The sequence below is a fragment of the Leptodactylus fuscus genome, chromosome 5 (genome assembly GCF_031893055.1).
Source record: "Leptodactylus fuscus isolate aLepFus1 chromosome 5, aLepFus1.hap2, whole genome shotgun sequence".
NCBI classification, from domain to species: Eukaryota; Metazoa; Chordata; class Amphibia; order Anura; family Leptodactylidae; genus Leptodactylus; species Leptodactylus fuscus.
In genome coordinates, this window is record NC_134269.1 from 202,029,525 (window position 1) to 202,052,805 (window position 23,281).

The 23,281-nt window shown below is 42.3% G+C and overlaps 1 protein-coding gene across 2 annotated transcripts in view; it reads left to right on the plus strand.

The window, feature by feature from the left end:
• The window catches only part of P4HA2 (prolyl 4-hydroxylase subunit alpha 2), a 58,626-nt gene extending 39,369 nt beyond the window's left edge, over positions 1–19,257 (plus strand). The window contains exons 12-16 of one of the 2 annotated variants that reach the window (XM_075275025.1): positions 4,164–4,223; positions 4,293–4,358; positions 12,616–12,684; positions 16,360–16,456; positions 18,142–19,257. In XM_075275025.1, coding sequence (XP_075131126.1) covers positions 4,164–4,223; positions 4,293–4,358; positions 12,616–12,684; positions 16,360–16,456; positions 18,142–18,212 — 363 coding nt within the window. In that variant the 3' untranslated portion in view covers positions 18,213–19,257. The remainder of the gene's footprint in view (positions 1–4,163; positions 4,224–4,292; positions 4,359–12,615; positions 12,685–16,359; positions 16,457–18,141) is intronic. The other variant, XM_075275024.1, reaches the window with a different exon arrangement.
• Positions 19,258–23,281: the final 4,024 nt, after the last annotated feature.

Consider the following 23,281-nt stretch of genomic DNA (forward strand, 5'->3'; position numbering starts at 1 on the left):
TAATAATCTCCAGATATAAGTAACGATCACCTATATAATAACGCATAAGAACTGATTTCTCATTATAGCATTGCCCGTCGCTCCTACAGCCGGCTCTTTATTCTCCACCAGCGCCACCTTGTGGCTATTACATTCTCGTGCCAAAATCTTAGGGTTTGTTCACACGCAGCGTATTTGTTGCAGCAGTTTCTAAGAATTTCCTATATTTCCGAACAGGGCTTGCAGAAATTCATGTGCTTGCTGCCAAAATAAATCCATTGAGATAGAAGGAAGCAATTTCGAGCCATGGAAGTTTCTGTAATAAATCTACTGCGTGTGAATACGGATGACGCTCATGAATCGGTTCGGTAAACAGACTGACTTGTTGAGGCTTCATTCACATTGGGATTAGTAATTCCATTGTTCTGCTCTGTTATAAGAGCAGGGTAAGAAACAAACATAATGGAAATCTGTATTATGACCGACATGAGCAACGCCTTGGGCGGAATAGAGCACTGTCATGTCTGTTGTTTTAGATGTAATGTGAATGTAGTCTTATTATAGTCCTATTACTGTTGGGGTCCAAAAGGTGAGGAATTTGGTGTGGAATTTCAGCGCTAAAAAAAAGCCATTGAAGTCAATGGGAGGCTTTTTTTTCTTTCAGCGCTGAAATCCCACACCAAATTCCTCACCATGAATGGACCCTAAAAGCAGTCTGTGTAATAACTAATTGTAGATGCTGTATTTTACATCCTCACCACTAGAGAGCGCTATCACAATTTGTACAGGTCATTTTAATCCTAAAAAGTATCTTTATGTCAGAATAACCTCTTATTCTCTATAATATTAAGGCCGGGTTCACATCTGCGTTTGGTATTCTGCTCAGAGGTTCCGCATGGGGACCCCCCGGACAGAATACAGAATGCATTGACAAGCAGTGTGCAGTGAAAGCACACAGACGCCATAGACTATAATGGGGACTTTGTGTTTTCCGCATGGTGTCCACGCAAGTCATGCAGAGAGAAAACTACTTTCACTACAGAACTACTAATGACTAATGCGGGCACCACGCAGAAAACACATGGACCCCATTATAGTCTATGGAATTGATGGCGAACCTTTTAGAGACCGAGTGCCCGAACTGCAACTCAAAACCCACTAATTTGTCACAAAGTGCCAACACGGCAAATAAACCTTAACACTGTGCGGATCCACAATTGTGGCTAGTTACGGATGGTCTGTAATAATATCACTTGTCTGCTATAAAACAGATACTATGTTATAAAAATAGTGAAGGGACCCCACACATACAATTTGCTCCACAATGAGCCCCACACAGTGTAATCTGCTGCAAACTGGACCCACACAGTACAATCTTTTCCACAGATGGGTACTCACAGAGAAGGCTCTGAGTGCCACCTCTGGTTCACCATCACGGGTCTATGGGGTCCGTGCGCTTTCATTGCTCACCGCTTGTCAATGTGTTCAGTATTTCGCCCATCTCCAAGCGGACTCCCCGACGGAATACCAAACACAGATGTGAACCAGGACTAACACATTGTTCATTTATAGCTTATTATTATTATTATTATTATTATTATTAATAATAATAATCCTGTGTGAAATTAACAATGGAATTGGTTATTTAATTAAAATAAATTAATCATTATTTAAGAAGCATAAAGAACCCATATGTCATACATAGACTAAATGATAGATAACGACCCCCATTATTGACTCCAGAGTCAATAACTTAAGCCGCATTCTCGTGTAACGGTCCTGTTTTTAGCAAAGGCTTTGGGTAAATTTTTGACAAAAACTACATTATGACGAAAGCAGCCTGTGTTAGGAATGGGGTCTTTTGCTAGATTACCTTGCATTTGTGTAGTATGAAACCCTTTAGTTGTATTTTCCATGTGGTAACAACACCGAATGATCTGTCCCTGAACCGCACTGTGCCGTTCCTCTGTTATTACTCCTGGAAATGTATAGTCACCTCACAATGGAAAGGATTGTGGTCACCTAAGCAAATGTGTTTCTGCTGTTCATGCTCGTACAATTTCTGTATGTTTTGATGAATGTGCTGAAATTTAAAATATATTGCAAGCTGTGAAAACCAAGTATCCAAAAAAACCATGATCTGCAACATCAAAGGGACTCTGGATCAGGACCAAAGCTATAGGCATTGTACACACAGTGCAGTCATTTCTGAGATTACTCTTCTTGTGCTGCGGTTTGGTCATTGTAGATACTGTGCCAAAATGTTTCTTGATTTGCTTATATTTGGTGGTGGGTGATGCAAGGTGCAATTTTGCTTTGCGGCTTGTCTGGCTATAAAGATATTTATTATTATTATTATTATTAATTATATTATTATTATTTTTATTATTATTATATTTTTATTATTATTATTATTATTATTATTTCGATCTTTGATTTCCAATTGACTGTGCTCCAAATTCACACCAAGTGCACAGAAGGCCAAATTATGTAATATAGAGCTTGAGCGACTTCATCTGCACACTGCCATGGCATGAAAACCTGATTTGCTTCCGCTAGCATGCTTAGCTGCTTTCTTGAGCCTTAGAAAGCATATGCATTTAGCTTTAGCCCGCTGCGCTGTCTAACCCGTCACAGTGAGAGATGCTGCGCTTGCACGGAAGCCTGTCTGATCAGTCGTGATGATTTCTCACACAGAGGAAACTTTCTTGCATACATTTTCAGTAAAAGATGTTAGTCAATTGATAAAGCAAGGTGTCCTTAAAAAGGGTTAGTGATGTGGGCCTGCCGTCAGAAGGAACCCCTACCACGCTAAACCCAGGCCCTTTAGTCCTCGCCTATGCAGACCTTTTATAAAATACAAATCATATAGAATTAGGAACATTAAACATATAAAATTAACAAAAGACGCGGTCTCCGCTGCGCCGTTCCTTAGAAATACCGGTTTTTACTGGTATGCAAATGAGTTCTCTCGCAGTGACGGGGGCGGGCCCCAGCGCTCAAAAAGCAATGGGGGCATCCCCACCACTGCCAGAGAATTGACTCCAGCGCCGCCTCCTTCTTCGGCCGCAGCGTCATCTTCAATGTCTTCTTCCGGCGCAGGCTCGTAACTTCTAGGCGTCGGGCCTTGAGCAGAGCAGACTGCGCAGGCGCACAGGCCACGGGAAAATGGCCGCTAACAATACTGTGGAAGCGGCCATTTTCCCGTGGCCTGTACACCTGTGCAGTCTGCTCTGCTAGAAGTTACAAGCCTGCGCCAGAAGAAGATATTGAAGATGACACTGTGGCCGAAGAAGGAGGCGGCGCTGGAGACAATTCTCTGGCAGCGGTGGAGACGCCTCCATCACTTTTTGGGCGCTGGGGCCCACCCCCATCGTTGCGAGAGAACTCATTTGCATACTGGTAAAAACTGGTATTTCTAAGGAACGGCGCAGCGGAGACCACGTCTAAAGGTAAGAGACGAATGACCTTTCTAAAGGCTATTCCGACGTCTTATCCACAAAAAAAAATTTAATGGTAGAATCCCTTTAAGACACACCAATAGGAGTGACTGTGGCAGGTTCTAAGTCCCATATAGACAAGCTACTTTGTGTAAACAGTATAGTCGATGAAACTTTCCCATAAACCATCAATATTTAAGTCCCAGACAACACCATTAGGCTACTAGACTGGCTTTCCACCATTGCATTTCACTACAAAACTTGATAACCATACATGCTGCGTGCTTGAAACCCGCAGCATAAGACTTTTTGCACTGTACTTCTTTGCTATAGTGTATGGATGGGATTTGCTTAGATCTCATTCTATATACAGCTACCGTATATCACAGAGGGTCAGCTGCCTCCACGTGTGCCCCCAGCCGCCACGTGTGCCCCCTGCCGCCACATGTGCCCCCGGCTTTACCAGTTTTACTTTTGGTGTTGTAACGCTCAAGCCAATACCCACGCATGCACTGCCATGGTCTGCATATAGTTTGCTGTGCACCTTTGCTTGGTCTAAGACGTGTAATCTCACAAATTTGGTATGACGTGCCCTCGCTGGCTAATTTTTTTTTGTCTTTTTCTCTTTATTGGCTGGACTCTTACGCAAAGTACAATTGTATTTTGTGTTCAGTATTCAAAAACAATATGGTTATGATCCTTTTTTTCTTTATAATTCTGGGTTAAAGTTATTATCTGTTGCAGCGTCCCTTTGACTCCAATCTCAAAACGGATGGAAATAGGCTTGCAACATATCTTAACTATGTAAGTACCGTGTTACGTGTCCCGTGACCTCTACAGGTCTGCAGTTTATTCTCATGTTTAATTTTATAGAAAGAGGAGCCTGATGTATTCAAGCGTTTAGGGACTGGCAATCGTGTGGCTACCTTCTTGAATTACGTAAGTATGGTGGCTCCAATAAAACCGGAACCTTGTACAACAAATCTGGAATGAAGCCGTGTTTCTTGAAGATTGGCTGCCAGAGTCTTTGACTTGGGGGTATTTAGCACGATTGCCTGAGGCTTCCCTTACAATTCCTTCTTTTATCAGAAGTCTGTGATTCTTGGCACGAAACTCACGGCTGTAAACTACGCCTGTTCTTATGATGGGTCTTGGTACAATGTATGAAGTCCGTGCATGAAGTGACGATTATTATGGCATTCATTGCAATGTTGTCTGCCTGGTTGCTTGAATGCGCTTGCTAAATTGTCACGCACCCTTGTATAGAAGTACTGGAACAAGTCTAATGCTAGTCGTAATAATCATGACCAAGGGGTTATCTCATATAGAGAGTTGGCATATTACTAGGACCACCATGGATCTTTAGGATCTTTTTTTACAACTTGCAAACTGACCCCATTATTTTCTATGGTCACCATACACACAGAGGTCTGTGTAGGGGGCCGTGAGGCCAAATGCAAAACTCTGGACAGGTTCGATAGCTGTCAGTTATGCAGCAAATAATTGAGTCCGTGAAGGCTCAGGTGGCAAATATGTCCTCCATGCTGCTTTACCATAGACTCATTGCTGCACATGCCGGTTGGGATTTAGCTTTAGAATGGAGGAGTCCCAACACTAGGATGGTACTACATTAATTTCTAAATGTTTTGTATGAACCATGGTGTTGTAGGGGGGTCAGCATCATGACTTAATTCACTGGAAGCAATGGTGGAGTTGGCAGGAGTCTGACCCGCACCAATGAGAAAGTGATCTCATACCCTAAACATATGCCATGAGGTGAAAAACACATTTAAGGCCAGGGCCCCATGGGTCGGAAACGCTGCGTTTTACAGTAACGCCCTGTTCACACGAGGCAAGAGGGGGCGGATTATGGCGCTGAATTCACGTCATAATCCGCCCCGTCACAATGGAGGTCTATGTGGAAAAAAAAAACGAGCAGCCCTTTCTTCAGGCAGACTCTGCGGCTGATTCAGGCCCGGCCTCCGCCTCGCAGCAGCACCCTCTGGACTAGGCCTATTCATTTGAGCCTACTCCGGAGGGGGAAGCTGCGACAGTTGTGGCAGGCGGCTTCCTCCATCACTCTCGGTGCCAAAATCTGCCAATCCGCTCCCCGTGGGAACGGGGCCTAACTGCAAAGTGGATGGGATTCATGTGAATCCCATATCCACTTTGCATTTAAAACCGTAGTGTGGACACGCTGCGATTTCCAAAGCCAGCGCTGTTTTGGAAATCAAAGCTTGTCAATTATATCTACAGAAACGCCGGCAGCTTGCCTGTATGGTAACAGAAAGTCCGCGGAGGAAAAACTCTGTGAACTTTCTGTTCAAACTGTTGCGGGAAGAACCGTGATGCGCTCTTGCCGTGGTTTTTCCTGCAGTGCTATCATTCCCATTGGGCCTTTGCCTAAGGCTAAGGATCCATGTTGCAGAAACGTAAATTTTGCTATGTTTTTTGAACCAAAACCAGGAGTGGATTGAGCAGAAGGTAGAAGTATAAGAACTTCCTATATATTTCCTATTCCTTTTGTAGCCATTCCTGTCTTTGGCTCAAAAATACACAAAAAATCTGCAACAAAAAAAGCTGCGTTTCTGCAACGTGGGGCCTCAGTCTAAGATTAATGCCCCAGGTTGCAGAAATGCATCAGGAGAAAAAAAAAACGCAGCTTTCTATAGTACAAGCAAATTGAATGAGTTTCTGGAGACAAACTGCAGAGAAAAATGCAACGGGAAAAAAAGCGCTGCGTTTCGGCGGTGTTTTTTTTTCTAGCTGCGGCGCTCTGCTCTGGGCCTTAGCCTTTGAGGATTTATTATATATATTATCAGAAGACTTTCAGTTCCCTGTATATGAGACCTCATAGCGTTGGGCTCTGTATTTATTCAATGATTTGACTTTCAATTGATTTAAATCAGAACTTTGTGGAAATAAATCCCTTGTGGTTTTTCTGAGAAGTTGCTGTTGAGAAAAGGAAAATATGATCATCGCTGTGCTGTGAAAACTGCTTAGGAGAGCGTGTGGTATGGTAACTTACTATAGTATGTCATCCAGTATAGTATATAGTATGTCATCCAGTATAGTATATAGTATATCATGCAGTATAATATATCATCCAGTATAGTATATAGTATGTCATCCAGTATAGTATATAGTATGTCATCCAGTATAGTATATAGTATGTCATCCAGTATAGTATATAGTATAGCATCCAGTATAGTATATAGTATGTCATCCAGTATAGTATATAGTCTAGCATCCAGTATAGTATATAATCCAGTACAGTATGTCATCCAGTATAGTATATAGTATATCATCCAGTATAGTATATAGTATGTCATCCAGTATAGTATATAGTATAGTATATAGTATAGCATCCAGTATAGTATATAGTATATCATCCAGTATAGTATGTCATCCAGTATAGTATATAGTATATCATCCAGTATAGTATATAGTATGTCATCCAGTATAGTATATAGTATAGCATCCAGTATAGTATATAGTATATCATCCAGTATAGTATATAGTATGTCATCCAGTATAGTATATAGTATGTCATCCAGTATAGTATATAGTATAGCATCCAGTATAGTATATAGTATATCATCCAGTATAGTATATAGTATAGCATCCAGTATAGTATATAGTATAGCATCCAGTATAGTATATAGTATATCATCCAGTATAGTATATAGTATGTCATCCAGTATAGTATATAGTATAGCATCCAGTATAGTATATAATATGTCATCCAGTATAGTATATAGGATATCATCCAGTATAGTATATAGTATATCATCCAGTATAGTATACAGTATGTCATCCAGTATAGTATATAGTATAGCATCCAGTATAGTATATAGTATAGCATCCAGTATAGTATATAGTATATCATCCAGTATAGTATATAGTATAGCATCCAGTATAGTATATAGTATATCATCCAGTATAGTATACAGTATGTCATCCAGTATAGTATATAGTATAGCATCCAGTATAGTATATAGTATAGCATCCAGTATAGTATATAGTATAGCATCCAGTATAGTATATAGTATATCATTCAGTATAGTATATAATATGTCATCCAGTATAGTATATAGGATATCATCCAGTATAGTATATAGTATATCATCCAGTATAGTATACAGTATGTCATCCAGTATAGTATATAGTATAGCATCCAGTATAGTATATAGTATAGCATCCAGTATAGTATATAGTATATCATCCAGTATAGTATATAGTATAGCATCCAGTATAGTATATAGTATATCATCCAGTATAGTATATAGTATGTCATCCAGTATAGTATATAGTATAGCATCCAGTATAGTATATAGTATAGCATCCAGTATAGTATATAGTATATCATCCAGTATAGTATATAATATGTCATCCAGTATAGTATATAGGATATCATCCAGTATAGTATATAGTATAGCATCCAGTATAGTATATAGTATATCATCCAGTATAGTATATAGTATAGCATCCAGTATAGTATATAGTATATCATCCAGTATAGTATATAGTATGTCATCCAGTATAGTATATAGTATAGCATCCAGTATAGTATATAGTATAGCATCCAGTATAGTATATAGTATATCATCCAGTATAGTATATAATATGTCATCCAGTATAGTATATAGGATATCATCCAGTATAGGATATCATCCAGTATAGTATACAGTATGTCATCCTGTATAGTATATAGGATATCATCCAGTATAGTATACAGTATATCATCCAGTATAGTATACAGTATGTCATCCAGTATAGTATGCCATCCAGTATAGTATATAGTATGTCATCCAGTATTGTATACAGTATATCATGCAGTATAGTATATAGTTTATCATCCAGTATAGTATATAATGTATCATCCAGTATAGTATATAATGTATCATCCAGTATAGTATATAATATATCATCCAGTATAGTATATAGTATATCATGCAGTTTAGCCCATGTGTATATGTAACTTTATGATAGATGTGTGTATGCACCCACTATATATATAGATCTATAGAGATATATACACACATATTATATACACACACATAAAACAAAACCCCAAAATTCATGGAATCTCTTTTCCGTTCCATCCAACAGATAATTTCTGCAGTGTTTCTCAGTGTATAACATGGTACGTTAAATGGTGCCATTAAAAATACAACTTATCCCACAAAAAACAAGCCTTCATAAATCAGTGAAAAAGGGAAAAAATAATCACACTAGGCTTCTTAGGGGGCGTTCACACTACCGTCTGTGTCCGACAGGTAGTGTCTGCTCCTAGTGTCCGTTCAAAATCTGGCACGGACATTAGCAGCGGACACTAGCTGTGTCCGTGACACCTGTCATTTATTTAAATGGCGATCAGGTGCGTTCTTTTGCACTCCGTGCCCGTCCTTCACTGTCTGCAAGTAAAGATGGCCGACTTTTCAAGCGGACAGAAAAACCCGACATGTCAAACCCTACTGCCAAACAGAAACGTATCCGCATTAAAAAGCGGTTACTTGTAAAACCCGCAGACCCCATAGACTATAATGGGGTCCATAAGATTTCTGCTCAGTTTCCGCACAAAACATGCGGAGAGAAAGGACATGTTTCATGCGGAAACCACACAGACCCCATTATAGTTTATGGGGTCCACGTGTTTCACAGGCAACCACTTTTTTATGGGGATAGGTTTCAATTCGAGGGGTCTCCCCGAATATAAACCCGAACACAGATGTGAATAGGGCCTTAGAGGGAGCTGTATTCCATGCACATACTGTATCCTCTATATACAAATCCGTGTATCTTTTTGCCTATACACATGCACGTTGTTATTGGGAAGGCGATATGATCTATATATTTATTTTTGGTCTGCTCGTACATATGTGATATTACTTCCACCATGTCGTATCATTATTCCTGGGCCCATTCTGTGAACCCTGGGCTGATTCCCACATGGCCTATCAGGTTTTATCTTCCGATGTGATTGCCTTTTTTGATATTCTATTTGCTCCTTGCAGCATCGGGCCCTTCCTGTATCCCGCAGCCCGTCGTACACATCTACCATGCATCACTATTGCATGCACACATTTTTCTGGTTAAATGCTAACTTTTGCACCCTGTACTGTCACGATGGGAAAAATTGATGTTGGCCAGGAAACGTTTTATGGCTGTTTTGCTATAAAAATGGGGTTAACCACAAATACACAGGAAATTGAAGCCTGCACGGCGTACATTATTAAGCACAGCATCTTTCTCTATAAATCTTGCACAAAATGGATTTTTAACATCTTGACCAGCTTTAAGAAAACAAACCCGTCTTCCTAGAAAGAAGTGGCAGTCGGTGCGGTTTCTATCTGCCCGGAGTTCTTAGAATATGTGTTTGTTCATACAAGTGCCACGTGTGAACACGTTACTATGTGGTTAGTACCTAGGGCGTCTTAAAGACGTCTCTTTTCTTATTTCCTAATACTGGAATTTCTTTTTTGCGTTAAAGGTGTTGTCCATTCTAGATGGGACAAATACACCTCAAAGAAGGGAGATCCCCTCCTTATGTTTCTTAAGGCCACTGCAAAGAACAGTTTCCGTTCATGTGGGCCCAGGGTAATGAGTGTGTCATAGGACGGAGGTTATCTTATCTTACCTCTGTGCCTTGATTTTTCTTTCCGTATATAACAAGATATATGTAAAGGGGGGATGCAGGGAGGAAAAAGGGTCTGGGGTGGCAGGGTTAGGTATAGTATAAAATATACAACTGTGTGCACCCCTCACTCCTAGCTCTGGTTCCCCTTGCCGCCCCTTGTTGCTGGTGCTGCAGAGTGACATCACTGACAACTGCAGTTGGAAAGGAACCCCCCCTCCCATAAAAATTGCACCCCAAAAAAATTGAACATTGGCCTTAAAAGGGGTTGTCCAGGTTTATATTTTAGACTGTTAAAACCCCAAAACTCCCCTGTCCCCGATGCTCGGGTGTCGTTCCAGGGTGATCCGGTCCTGCTGCTCAGCTGTCTTCTTGCAGTGGAATTCGTCGCCAGCTATAGCGTCCCATCCACTGAGGAAGGGACAGGTAGTGACGTCCCGTGTCCTTCGCTGAGGCTGCTGATTGGTCTCAGTGATCAGGTATGGCAAAGATTCCATCAGAAGACAATAACGGACTGGCAAGACCGGACCACTGGAAACAGCAGAGTATGATATTTTTATTTTATTTTTTCACCTCCCCCAGTCAAATTTTTTTAAAGGAGCTATCAGTACAAGATGGCACTAGTGAAGTAGTTCTCCACAACAGTAAGGGTACAGTACCGGGTATTCGTACACAGATCAGGTAACATCCCGTTGGCATCACTCCACACCTGAGCATTATGGCGGCTTCCGGGGAGACAACCGCCACCTTTGGCTGCAGTGCAACGCAGGGACATGAGAGTGACGTGACTTTGGTATGAGTGACGCAGATCTGTGCACGACCCTGTCTTATTTTTGGGGAAACACTATGTGCGGTTGTATAGATATATTTTCTACATAATTTTAATTTTCATTGGACGGCACTGCACAGACTATGCGATCCTGAAGCGACATACATACTGATATATCGGGGGGTTATGGGTTCCGTTAATATTCTCAGGTCAATGTTTTCCAGATCCAAAATGATAGTAACCCAGGAGCACATGTAGCGCTCAGAAAATGTATTTGTATTTGGGGGCCTTTTATTTTTTAGGATTGATTCAGGATTAGGAAACCCCCTCCCCCCATAGAGCATTGGTATTGCAAGATGTTCTTATGGTGGCCCCAGTCCCAATTTTTGTAATGTAATTGACTTTCCAGACATCGGTAATGTCTGTCTTTTGTGGTGGAAGCCCCACTTGAAGCTTTAGAAGGGTCACTTGCATTACATCCAAGGGGAAGGTTTTTTGTTCCCCCCCCCCCTTTTCATTCTAAAAACATCGCATTCACCCACGTATATGGCTGACTATTTTTGACTAAGTTTCAGTACTCTTTTTCTTAATCATTCATAAGACATCAGGCACATGTTGTGGTTTATCTGAAATGTAATGTATGGCAATCCGCACGCACATCACTAACAAGGCCTTTGAAGAATACCAGTTATTTGAATATGAGGTTTTTTGGCAAATATCTAAAGTAAGATTTCAGCTTGTTGTGTTTTTTTGTTTTTCTTTACATAGTCATTATAAGGTAAAGGTAGCTACATACGACCGAGTTTCACCCAGATTAGCCAGATTTACCAGCTTGAACTTCATGGTGGAAGCAGGACTCCTAGCGGTATAGTGATCTATGATGGTAGGTAGGAGTCCCTGCTGCCCAGCGACATACTGTAGGTAGGGACTCCTACCTACCATCAACAATAACTATACTGCTAGGAGTCCTGCTCCCAATATGAAGCTCAAGCTGGTAAATTTGGCTAACACACAGACTCAGTCATGTGGAGCTACCCTTAGGGTCCATTCACACGGAGGAATTTGGCGCTGATTTTGGTGCGGAATCCGCGCTGAAAAAAAAGACTCCCGTTGACTTCAATGGGTTCCGTTTTCCCCCATTGAAATTAATGGGAGTCTTTTTTTTCAGCGCAGATTCTGACGCGGATTCCGCGCCAGAATCAACGCCAAGTTCCCCCGTATGAATGGACCCTTAGTCTGCAGCAAATTCACAAAAAATGTACTTATTGCATGTAGTTTTGTTGGTTCATCCTGTACATGAAATGGGTTTCGTTTTTCAGTGTAGTAAACATAATCGCCCAGATGTATCATGTCATGTACAAGGCATAAAAAGTCACTTGCAAAAAAATAAAATTTGTGTCTTTTAAAAAAATTCTGTGCCGCCTTTAACACTTCCATGACCATTTTTGGCATCATTTACACCAAAAATCTGATATACAGCTCGGAAGATGGTGCGCATTATTTATATGGACACGTGCGCCTCGTCATATGTGAGGCAAACCCTACACCAGCTACGGGGCTATGAAGACTAGCATGACTAATGCCAGTCTTCGTAGATTGTCCTAATGAACATAATGTGAATACGAAAATCTGCTGCAGGCTTATTTTTCCGTGCGGATTGTTTTCTGCATGTGAATTCTCACTTCTCTTTGAGCTTGTGTTTGAGTCGGTGCAGCCGTGATGATATAGAGAGTTTCTGATTTGTAGAAATTCCGAATTTTGTAATATAACTGTCCCATGGCTTTCCTCAGATGAGTGATGTACAAGCTGGAGGGGCCACAGTCTTCCCTGATTTTGGAGCGGCGATCTGGCCTAGGAAGGTAAGTTATCCACAACGGACTGGATGTTTATATATCAGAAGATACTAAATGACGTGATATTATTTAGGTATTGATTTACAGGTCTACATTAACAAGTATGGAGAGTAAAAGGTGTTCAAGGAATCGTCAATCTGTGGCACTGAGCAAAGTGCAATACCATTTTTTGTAGCATGAATCTGGAGGCAGAATCCGGGACGGTTTGGAGTTATGTCTAAGTACAGTTCACTAAATACTTCTAATACAAAATGGAGTAAGCACATAATGACATTCGTGGCTCGCAGCATAGCCTAAAATATTTTATTAATGAGGAAATACGAGCGTTTGTCGACAGATGGGCAAAGTGTATTGAAAGGTGAGGAGATGGCCGAAAGACAGTGGTGTAATTAGGAATGGCAGGGTCCTGTGGCGAAGTTTTGACATGGCCCCCCCTTCCCAACTTACGTTGACTGACCAACCCCCTTCCCCCCTGCATTTATGCGCATTCTATTATACCCCATAGTGGCTCCTGCACACAGTATTATATCCCATAGTGGCCCCTGCACACAGTATTATCCCCCATAGTGGCCCCTGCACACAGTATTATGTCCCATAGTGACCCCTGCACACAGTATTATGTCCCATAGTGGCCCCTGCACACAGTATTATCCCCCATAGTGGCCCCTGCACACAGTATTATCCCCCATAGTGGCCCCTGCACACAGTATTATGCCCCATAGTGGCCTCTGCACACAGTATTATGCCCCATAGTGGCCTCTGCACACAGTATTATCCCCCATAGTGGCCCCTGCACACAGTATGATGCCTCATAGTGGCCCCTGCACACAGTATTATCCCCCATAGTGGCCCCTGCACACAGTATTATGCCTCATAGTGGCCCCTGTACACAGTATTATGTCCCATTGTGGCCCTTGCACATACTATTATGCCCCATAGTGGCCCCTATACACAGTATTATCCCCCATAGTAGCCCCTATACACAGTATTATCCCCCATAGTGGCCCCTACACACAGTATTATGTCCCATTGTGGCCCCTGCACATACTATTATGCCCCATAGTGGCCCCTATACACAGTATTGTGGCCCCTATACACAGTGTTATGCCCCAATGTGGACACCCATGAACAATAATTATACCCCAGAGTATACTCCAGAGCAGGGGTGGGCAATTCATTTTCCCATGGGGCCGTATAAGAAATTGAAACTATGCTAGAGGGCCGCGCCACGGCAAATTTAGCTCCACCCACTTCTACGTGTGCCCCCACACAGTATAATCCTCCTACAGTCACCCGTACACTATATGCCCCCACATTGTAATGTTCCCTTCCAACTGCCCCACGGTATTAAGCCCCTCTCCTGGTGCCCCAGTATAAACTGGTGGAAACTAGAGGGGACATGAAACTGGAGCAGCTGGAGGGGGACATTAAACAGTGGGGGTAGTTGGAGGGTGGCAATAAATTGACAGCTGGAGCGGGACATGAAACTGGGGCAACTAGAGGGGGATATTAAAATCGGGAAGCTGGAAGCAGACATTAAACTGTAGGGGTAGCTGGAGGGTGACATTAAACTGGGGGCAACTAGAGGCAGACAGGTCCCCCTACAGCTTCCTCCACGGTTTAATGTCCCCCCAGTCTAAGTGCCCTCTTCATCTACCCACAGTTTTATGTCCCCCCCTCCATTTCTCCCTCAGTTTCATATCCCCCTTTATTTTCCCCATTTCATGTCCCCCCCCCCCCCCCTCCATCTGCCATCTCTGCCCTAGTATAACATTCCCCTTCCATCTCTGCCCTAGGTTACTGAGACACACACATATATAGACAGACAGACAGACATAGACAGACACACATATAGACAGACACACATATAGACACACACACATACAGACACATATAGACAGGCACACATATAGACACACACACATACAGACACATATAGACACACACACACATATAGATACGTACAGACAGACACACATATAGACACACACACATACAGACACATATAGACAGACACACATATAGATACAGACAGACAGACACACATATAGACACACACACATACAGACACATATAGACAGACACACATATAGATACATACAGACAGACACACATATAGACACACACACATATAGATACATACAGACAGACACACATATAGATACATACAGACAGACACACATATACATGAGTCCCCCTGCGAACTTCCGGTTGGCACATGCGCAATGGAAGGGCGGCAAGAAGACTTCCTGTTCCTTAGTGAATTAACCAGGGCTGGGTATGTACTTCAGGGTATGGTCCTCGGGTTACGACGAGCCTGCTGCAGAACCTCATTTTCTGAATGCTATACAGTGTATAGCATTCGGCAAATGAAGGCTGATTGTGTAGCAGGCTCGTCCTTGCTACGAGCAGGTAAGTATGCTGTTACCAGTTGACTTTTTCTCATTGAAATGAATAGACCAGCGTTGATTGGCCAGTTGCCAGTGATTTGGCCAATCAACGCTGGTTCTGCCAGAGGCTCGTCTGAGGAGGCGGAGTCTAACATCGGACTATTCATTCCAATGAGAAAAACTCTTTCCTGCCCGTGGCAAGGACGTGCCTGCTGCAGAATCAGTGTTCATTTGCCGAATGCTATACATATATATAGCATTCGGCAAATAAATATATATACTGTATAGCATTTAGCAAATGAGGTTCTGCAGCAGGCTCGTCGTAACCACGAAACAGTATGCCTATACCCCTGCTAGACATGGCAAACTCTCAAAACCGGAAAGAGATCTTCGACCGGAAATAGGAAGGGCGGGACTTAATCCTTTGTTATTGTTGTCAAAGGGGGACTCATGTATAGACACACACACATATAGACATACACTCTCTCTCTCTCTCTCCCCCCTGCCGCTCACCTTACATCTCTCAGTATTTTATGACACGCTCCACATCTCCATCTTCGGCCGGCACTAAGACACGCCTCCCTAGACAAAGCTGTGCGGGCCGGACTGAATCATTCAGAGGGCCGGATGTGGCCCGGGGGCCGGACTTTGCCCAGGTCTGCTCCAGAGTATAATAATCAGAGACCCAGGAGAAAAACTAACATAAACACTTACCTATCCCTGGCTCCGCTGCACTCCTCGGTGGTGTCGGCCATCTTCAATGATGTCCGGGACGTTACATGACCCATGACGCAGGCCCCGGTCATGTGACGTCAGGGAAGTCGCAAAAGTAGGCCGAAGCCTGTCTGGAACCTGGACAGGTAAGTAACAGTGTTTTTTATGTTCCCTTACCTCTCCCAGGCCACCAATCATTATACTTGGGGGTCTGAAAAGACCCCCGAGTATAATAATAGTGTTTATGGGGCCCGCGGCGTCACTTACAGATCCCTGCCCCTGCCAGGAAGTAAATAGGGCCCGTTACCGGCTGGAGTAACTGCAGCTGGCAATGGCCTATTAAGGGTAATGGGTGTCGCTGGGCCCCCCAATGTCCCGGCCGTGTGTCAGCTGCTACCCCGGTAGTTACGCCACTGCTGAAAGATGATGTTTGTTTTTTCAGAAAGTTGATTAAAATAAATTCTTCATAATTTTTTGACTCCTCTTCGAAGTTTTTACTGGAGTACGATGGCTGACATCAGCAGTCCTTAAGAATTACTGTATTAAGACACTTATCCTCCTTTTATTGTTCTTGCAGGGCACTGCAGTTTTCTGGTACAATCTTTTCAGAAGCGGAGAGGGCGACTATAGGACTAGGCACGCAGCGTGCCCTGTACTAGTAGGGAGTAAATGGGGTAAGTCCTTTTTGGGTTCTAGTTCTGTATTGTGTTGTGTCAAAAATAAAAAAAAATGTTGAAGTTTTAAGAAAAAAAATCAGTCCAGCCCGGATCCGTGATCTGTAGCTTTACCTTTAAGCAGTCACTGTCCTCATGCTTTGTAAAATATTCAAGTTCTTGCCTCCATTGCTACGGTAGTTATGACATATACATGTCAGGATATAGTGTTAGACCTCACACAGGAAGTGTTTTTTGAGTCTTACCCCATCGATGTGACCAACATGTTACACAAGTATATGAAAAGCAGCACTAAACCAGCACAATGTGAAAAGGATAGAACTAGAGATGAGCGAACACTGTTCGGATCAGCCGATCCGAACAGCACGTACCCATAGAAATGAATGGAAGCACCTGTGACACTGACTTTGCCGGCGGCCGGCCGGCGTCACAGGTGCTTCCATTCATTTCTACGGGTGCGTGCTGTTCGGATTGGCTGATCCGAACAGTGTTCGCTCATTTCTAGATAGAACCTAATGCAAAGAAGCTTTTCCCTTGCCGTGTCGGATTCAATATTGAAGATACATGACTATTGTAATTCAATGGTCCCGACTATGGGGATAAATACAGCAGCTAGCGTTTTTTGTAGGCTGGCTTCCTTGCCATAATACAGTCTGCTATCTAGTGGGTTTTATGTTTTTATACACAAGGCCCTATTATGGATCCATGTTGTATGAAACCTTCAACGGTCATGTCATGTTGGAAATTGTTATGTAGAAGTCGTTAAAAAGCTTGTATGGCGGTCATTTATTTTGCTATATCATAGCATGCGACAAAAGTTTAATAAAACTCTACATCTGTATCTATTGTGGGGACGTTAGCTCGGTAGAAGCAGTGGTGCGGACCCAAACAGTCAAGACAGGGACACAAAATGTGCAGCGAACCTGTTTATTTAGAAAAAAAACAGGAAAATAAATAAACCTTGACTTCAGGCACAAAATAGAAAAACAAAATAAAAACCTGCTCGTCTGAGCAACTAACTAAACAGAACGGATAACCTAACTATACATGTGGCTTACTTCCAGCGCAAAACAAGCGCAATATTGTCTCACCGGACTCAGGGTTACAGGACAGAACCATACACTTCCTTTCACCCCATGGATCTGCACTGGAGTGCAGAATCTGGGCAAGGATCTACACCTGGGCTGAGGCCTACTCCAGATCGGCCCTGGACCACACATATGTCAGAAATCTGGGGCTGATATATCTGGACTCCAGGCCATCACCTTCTCACGCTATGGATAACATGATATTGAGTAGAAGGAGCTGAATTTATTGATCTATAGTTTTGTTGGTAAATCTTCTGTAGAACTTTATATTTCTTTACATCTCTGCTCTTTTTATGCTTAAGAGTCCAGTGGGCGGTCCTCCTCTTATGCGCAGTTATACAGAGAGGTTCCCATTCACTTAATATCACCACCCCTTTGACAATTTTTGTATTCAGTAGAAATAAGGTAGAGCGCAGGGAAGTTTTTAATGTTAAGGGACTATCTATGTTTGTCTTAACATTTTTGTGGCTACAAACAGAATGTCTTGGGCTAGTGTGACCGATCAAGGACTCCGTCCCCCATTCTGCTTAAAACTGAAGCCCTATTGCATATTAAGTGTTTCTTGTTTTCTTATTTTTTATCTTTTTTCCTCTCTAGTTTCCAATAAATGGTTTCACGAAAGAGGACAAGAATTTCTCAGGCCTTGCGGATTAACAGAAGTTGACTGACCTGCAGTATCATTCGGCTATTATTGAATTTTTTTTGTTTTGTTTTTATATTTTATTTTCTCATTCTGTTTTTTAGAACTTTTTGCAATTTCTCTTTCACTCCTGGTATCCAGCGTGGTGAAACCGTAAAGATTCTGGAAATCTAATGCCATGCAGCCAATTCTTTTCTACATGTGACTTGATAACAGATTTACTTATACAAGTAAAATGGTGCTAAACTTCTCATTTAGGCTCTGTTCACATCAAAATGACACTGTTTCGACTTGAGTTGGGTGAATGGAGCTTTCCGGGTGAATACATAAGAGTGTAAGCTTGTAATGTGATATGACCAGAGCCCAAGGGCACAAACGCATTGCTGATTTTTAATGGGGATTTCAGGCTATATTCTGCATCCTATAAACTACTATTCAGTTTATTCTATGGAGAGTTTAAATCCACATTTCTTGAGTTTAGTAGTCACATGTGGATAAGCCCCTGGAACAAGACTGATAAGCATCCTCACTGTAAATCCATGGCAGAAACTTAAAGCTCATCCTCGGGTTAAGCTTTGAGTTCTTTCAAATGAGCAAATTTTTTTTGTTTTTTTTTCAAAGGTCATCATTGTGAACATGCCCGAAATTCTGAATATAAATTACCTATATTTATTTCCCTTATCTTTTGGGTGTGGGCTGCAGATGCATTATAGGTAGAAGTTTCTGCTATTGGGTTCATATCACTTTACCACAACCTCACAAACAGCTGATGGCATAGAGAGATTAAATATTGCCACCTATATTAAGTATTTTTTTCATAAATATGAAATGTGCTTAAAACCAAGATAAGCACCCAAAAAAATGTTCCACCCGAACTTCAGGGAAACTACAGTTTCTATGTTGGGTTACCTAAGGTAAAACAGCAGAAAAACTATCACTAGGCAACCTAGTAAAATTATGTTGGCGGTTATCTGGCGAAATACATGGCGACCTGCGATGTACATTTCCTCATGAGTCAGCTGGAGTTTTGTTGAACTGTAAAAGTCTATTTTTGTGATATAAAAATAAAACAAACTGTGATAAGTAAATGTTTCTCTGGTACTTTGTGATCTGCTTTAGGCCTGGTTCCATATGCATTCGGTATTTCGTTCGGGGAGTCTGCTTGGGGATCCGCCGAATGGAAACCTATACGCATTAAAAAGCAGTTAGCTAAGAAACCACACGGACTCCATAGACTATAATGGGGTCCATGTGGTTTCCGCACGAAACGTACAGAGAGAAAAGTGCTGTTTGCGAGACTTTTCTCTCCGCATGATTCGTGCGGACACTGAGCGGAAACCACATGGACCCCATTATGGTCTGTGGGTTTCTATTAGGTTATCGCAGACCGTTCGGGGAGGGAGGGAGAGAAGAGGATGTAACACTCAGGAGGGCCAGGGCTGGTATCACGGGTAATATATCAGATGTGGCTGGCTTTCAGGGGGTCCCTGGGTCCCAAATGTGCACAAAATCTCCTTTTTGATGTCCCTGTCTACCCACCCCCACGTGATATCTGACAATGACAACAGACAACCAGGTCTCGGGGGTAGCCGTTGCTCTTTTACTAGCAGGACAAGGTAATACAAATGTACATATGGAGTAATTCTTCACATACAATACAGCTATCTTCGTAGGTAGTGTCCAATTAAGCAGGTGATGGAGTTTGGAGCAGGAATGCTTTGGATAGTTGCTTGGGTATTTAAACTTGTATATACTTGTAAAGATGGCCTGAATCCAGGGGGTTAGTCCTCAACAAACTGGGTACACGTATGTAGGAGAGGAACTAGAATTGTCAGCAGTGGGAGACCCTCGAATTCTTCCAGACTAGCTATGGGCTTCTTAAATATAGATTTGTCCCAAAGACTTACTTGAATAGAGAGATACGTGTAGAAGTCCCAGATGTATGGATAACCGGGTCCGTAAACTTTAGTGCTTGTAGGCTTGGAGCTTCAGAGGAAAACTGGACTCCCAAGTGGACTCCCCGAACGGAAACCCGAATGCAGATGTGAATTCGGGCCTTAGTTTGGTTCATCAGTCAGATGCACACACCAATTTTCAATACTCTTGTTATATGCACCTCCTGTCCTAGCACTCCCTGGACAGTAGATATTGGGGTAAAGAAGTGCTGGATTTTAAAAGGTACATAGTGATCTACAGTGCTACCCCCCATGGATTTTTTGGCCATACCGCTTTTCTGTCCAATATTCCTCATAATTCAAAACATCCAGGGAAGATGTCCATATACATAACCTCATGAGATGCTCCTAGAAAACCTACTTATGTTGTAATATCTTAGTCCTCCTGGGACAACTCAGAAACAGTCTGATAGATGTTACACCTACAAGGATCAATCCTCTGTCTGTATCGGAAGCCACTTAAAGCTCTGTGGTATCAGCTAGCACTTTTCCTTTGAATAGGTCAGATCATCTTTGTCCTTAAGTATCCATGAAACCCATTTTCCACATTATGGCAGAAGTAACACATCAATGCACATACATCAAGTTTTGCTTTGATTTGAGGCCTGTTCATTAACTGGGCAGAAAATCGATCTCAGCGCCTTGGAAAATGACGTCTTGGTATATACTTGTACCTTTAAAGTGTAAGTATGTATACAACAGTCCGTCTTATGATGTAAAGTTACTGAGACCACAACTGATTCCATCACCTTCTATTGACTTCCCTTGGGGTAGATACTGTACAGCTATAAACAAATAAAGGGTTTTTCTTGGATTAGGCTGAATGGCCATAGTGTTCTTCATATGGACTATATGGCCTGGTGTAGGTGAGCCATCGGTTGGGTGCGGTTTCTCTGACCAGCACCCGTCGGTCTCTATCTCCCAGTTTCGGGGGTCTGCTGACTCGGGGCACATTCCGACAATCACCATTCACCTTCCACTTCCTAATCACATAGGCCACTGTTGATTTTTGGTAATTCAGATCGCTTGCTATGTCCCTTCAGGATCGACCATTTCCGTGGTACCCCACAATTACCCCTTTCTCGAAATCGGACAACTTCTATCAAAATCACAAAAAAATAATAAAACGTGTAACAAATAACCATATATTTTTATAAAAGTCAAGGAGGCCAAAGAAACTCCAATCCTGCACGTATAGGGCTGAGCTCTGTTTTTCAATGTTGTAGCCTATATCGGAAAGATCAGCAAGTTTTCATTTTTAGTTTGTATCCTGAACCACATCAGATACACAGATGTAATCTGCAGCACATTTCCTGAATACATTCATTTTACAAATATTAGTATTGCAAGATGTCTGGTGAAATTGTCAGTAAAAACCAAATGGAGTTCACAGCAGATCCCTATGTATTCAGTCCCATTACACCCAGTGGCACCCTTGGCATTACATAGGCATGCTGCATCTTTCCCTGCACATGTAATTTTTTTTTTTTTTTTTTTTAAAGGAATTTCCTTTGTGTTTACCAACATCAGGGTATTGATTGGAAGTATTTCACAGATATAGTGAGATACACGCCATGTAAAGCAGTATATTGAGAAGTGGAATTGTAGATCAAAATATTTCTTCGTAGTGAAAAAAGTATTCTTTAATTATAATGTGGGGAATCTCAGGATGAGTGGAGGTCCCCTCAAACACTTAGCCATTATAAAACTTAGAACAGTAATTCTAGTGTCATATGAAAAATGAGATTGGTGACGTGAGCGTTCTATTCTTATAATTTCCAGACATATCCCCAAATGACGTGTGATGTGTATAGTGAAGGGGCCCCAAACACTGTTAAATGCACCAGACTGGCCCCCACACAGTATTATTCACTCCACAGCGGCCCACACACAGTATTATATGCTCCAGGGTGGCTTCCAAACAGTGTTATATGCCCAGCAGTGGCCCACACACAGTATTGTATGCTCCAGGGTGGCTCACACACAGTTTTATATGTCCAGCAGTGGCCCCCACACAATATCATATGCCCAGCAGTGGCCCCTACACTTATATGCTCCCAACCCCCAGTCTCCTCAGACCCCAGAGTATAATAATTGGAGGCTCAGGGAAGGTGAATAACAATTAAAAAAAAAAAAAAAAAAAAAAAACACTAATACTCACCTTATCTCACCTTTCCTGGGCATCCTGGCTCAGTCAGGCTGTCTTCAGCATTTTTGTCCATCTTCAGACATCCCTGCTGAGGCCTGTGACTGGTCCTCAGCAGTCACTTGAGGCGCACTGATGCCATTACACCACTGCGCCCCATTAGACTGCTGGGGCCTAATCACAGGTCTCAGTTAAAAAACAGAAGAGCGCCGAAGAGGATGCTGAACCCAGGAGAGGTGAGTAAGTATTTATTATTTTAAGCCATCTCCCCTGAGCTAGTATCTATTGGAAAGGGGCCCGGCAACATTCCGGGGCCCCTTTTTATTTACAATATGTATAGTGGTCGGGGAACCAGGCTTTCCCCGACCATCTAGTGCTGGCCGCGAGTCCCGTACCCGGCCGGACCTGGTCACACTCGTACCCCCTGTGACCATGATTGTTATGCCACTGTCTCGTCATAAACGGATTCTTAGAATAGTTGAATTACATTTACATGGGTACAGGATTGCAAAATGGAGGCTAAACAGAGGGTCACTCCTATCAGCATTTAGAGCCTTATCGCTCATTGGAACCTGCAGCCCGGAGATAAGATAAGATAATCCTTCAATAGTCCCACCATATGACCTATTGACTTCTATGGTATTCTCTGTCATCTGTGCAGTGGCGACCTGTCACCATCGCTGCCTGGTTTTATCCTGGTGTGATGTCTCTGTTATCTACCATACGTGTAGGTTTTACTTTCCGCTGTAACTTTGCCTGTGATGCTAATGTCAGGTCTTCTGGAAAGTCTTCTCTACAGAACAGGAAGTTTCAGCTTATTATGAGGCAGTAAAAATTGCAAGGTTTCAGGATTTAATATACATAATGACATGGAAAATATAGAAATATGTTTATCATAAAACCTTCATTAAAGGAGACAAAACCACCCACAAGTCCTTCTTCATGGACAGCTGGTTAGGTGTTCCAAATAGACTTATCGTAACACTGTCCATGGCC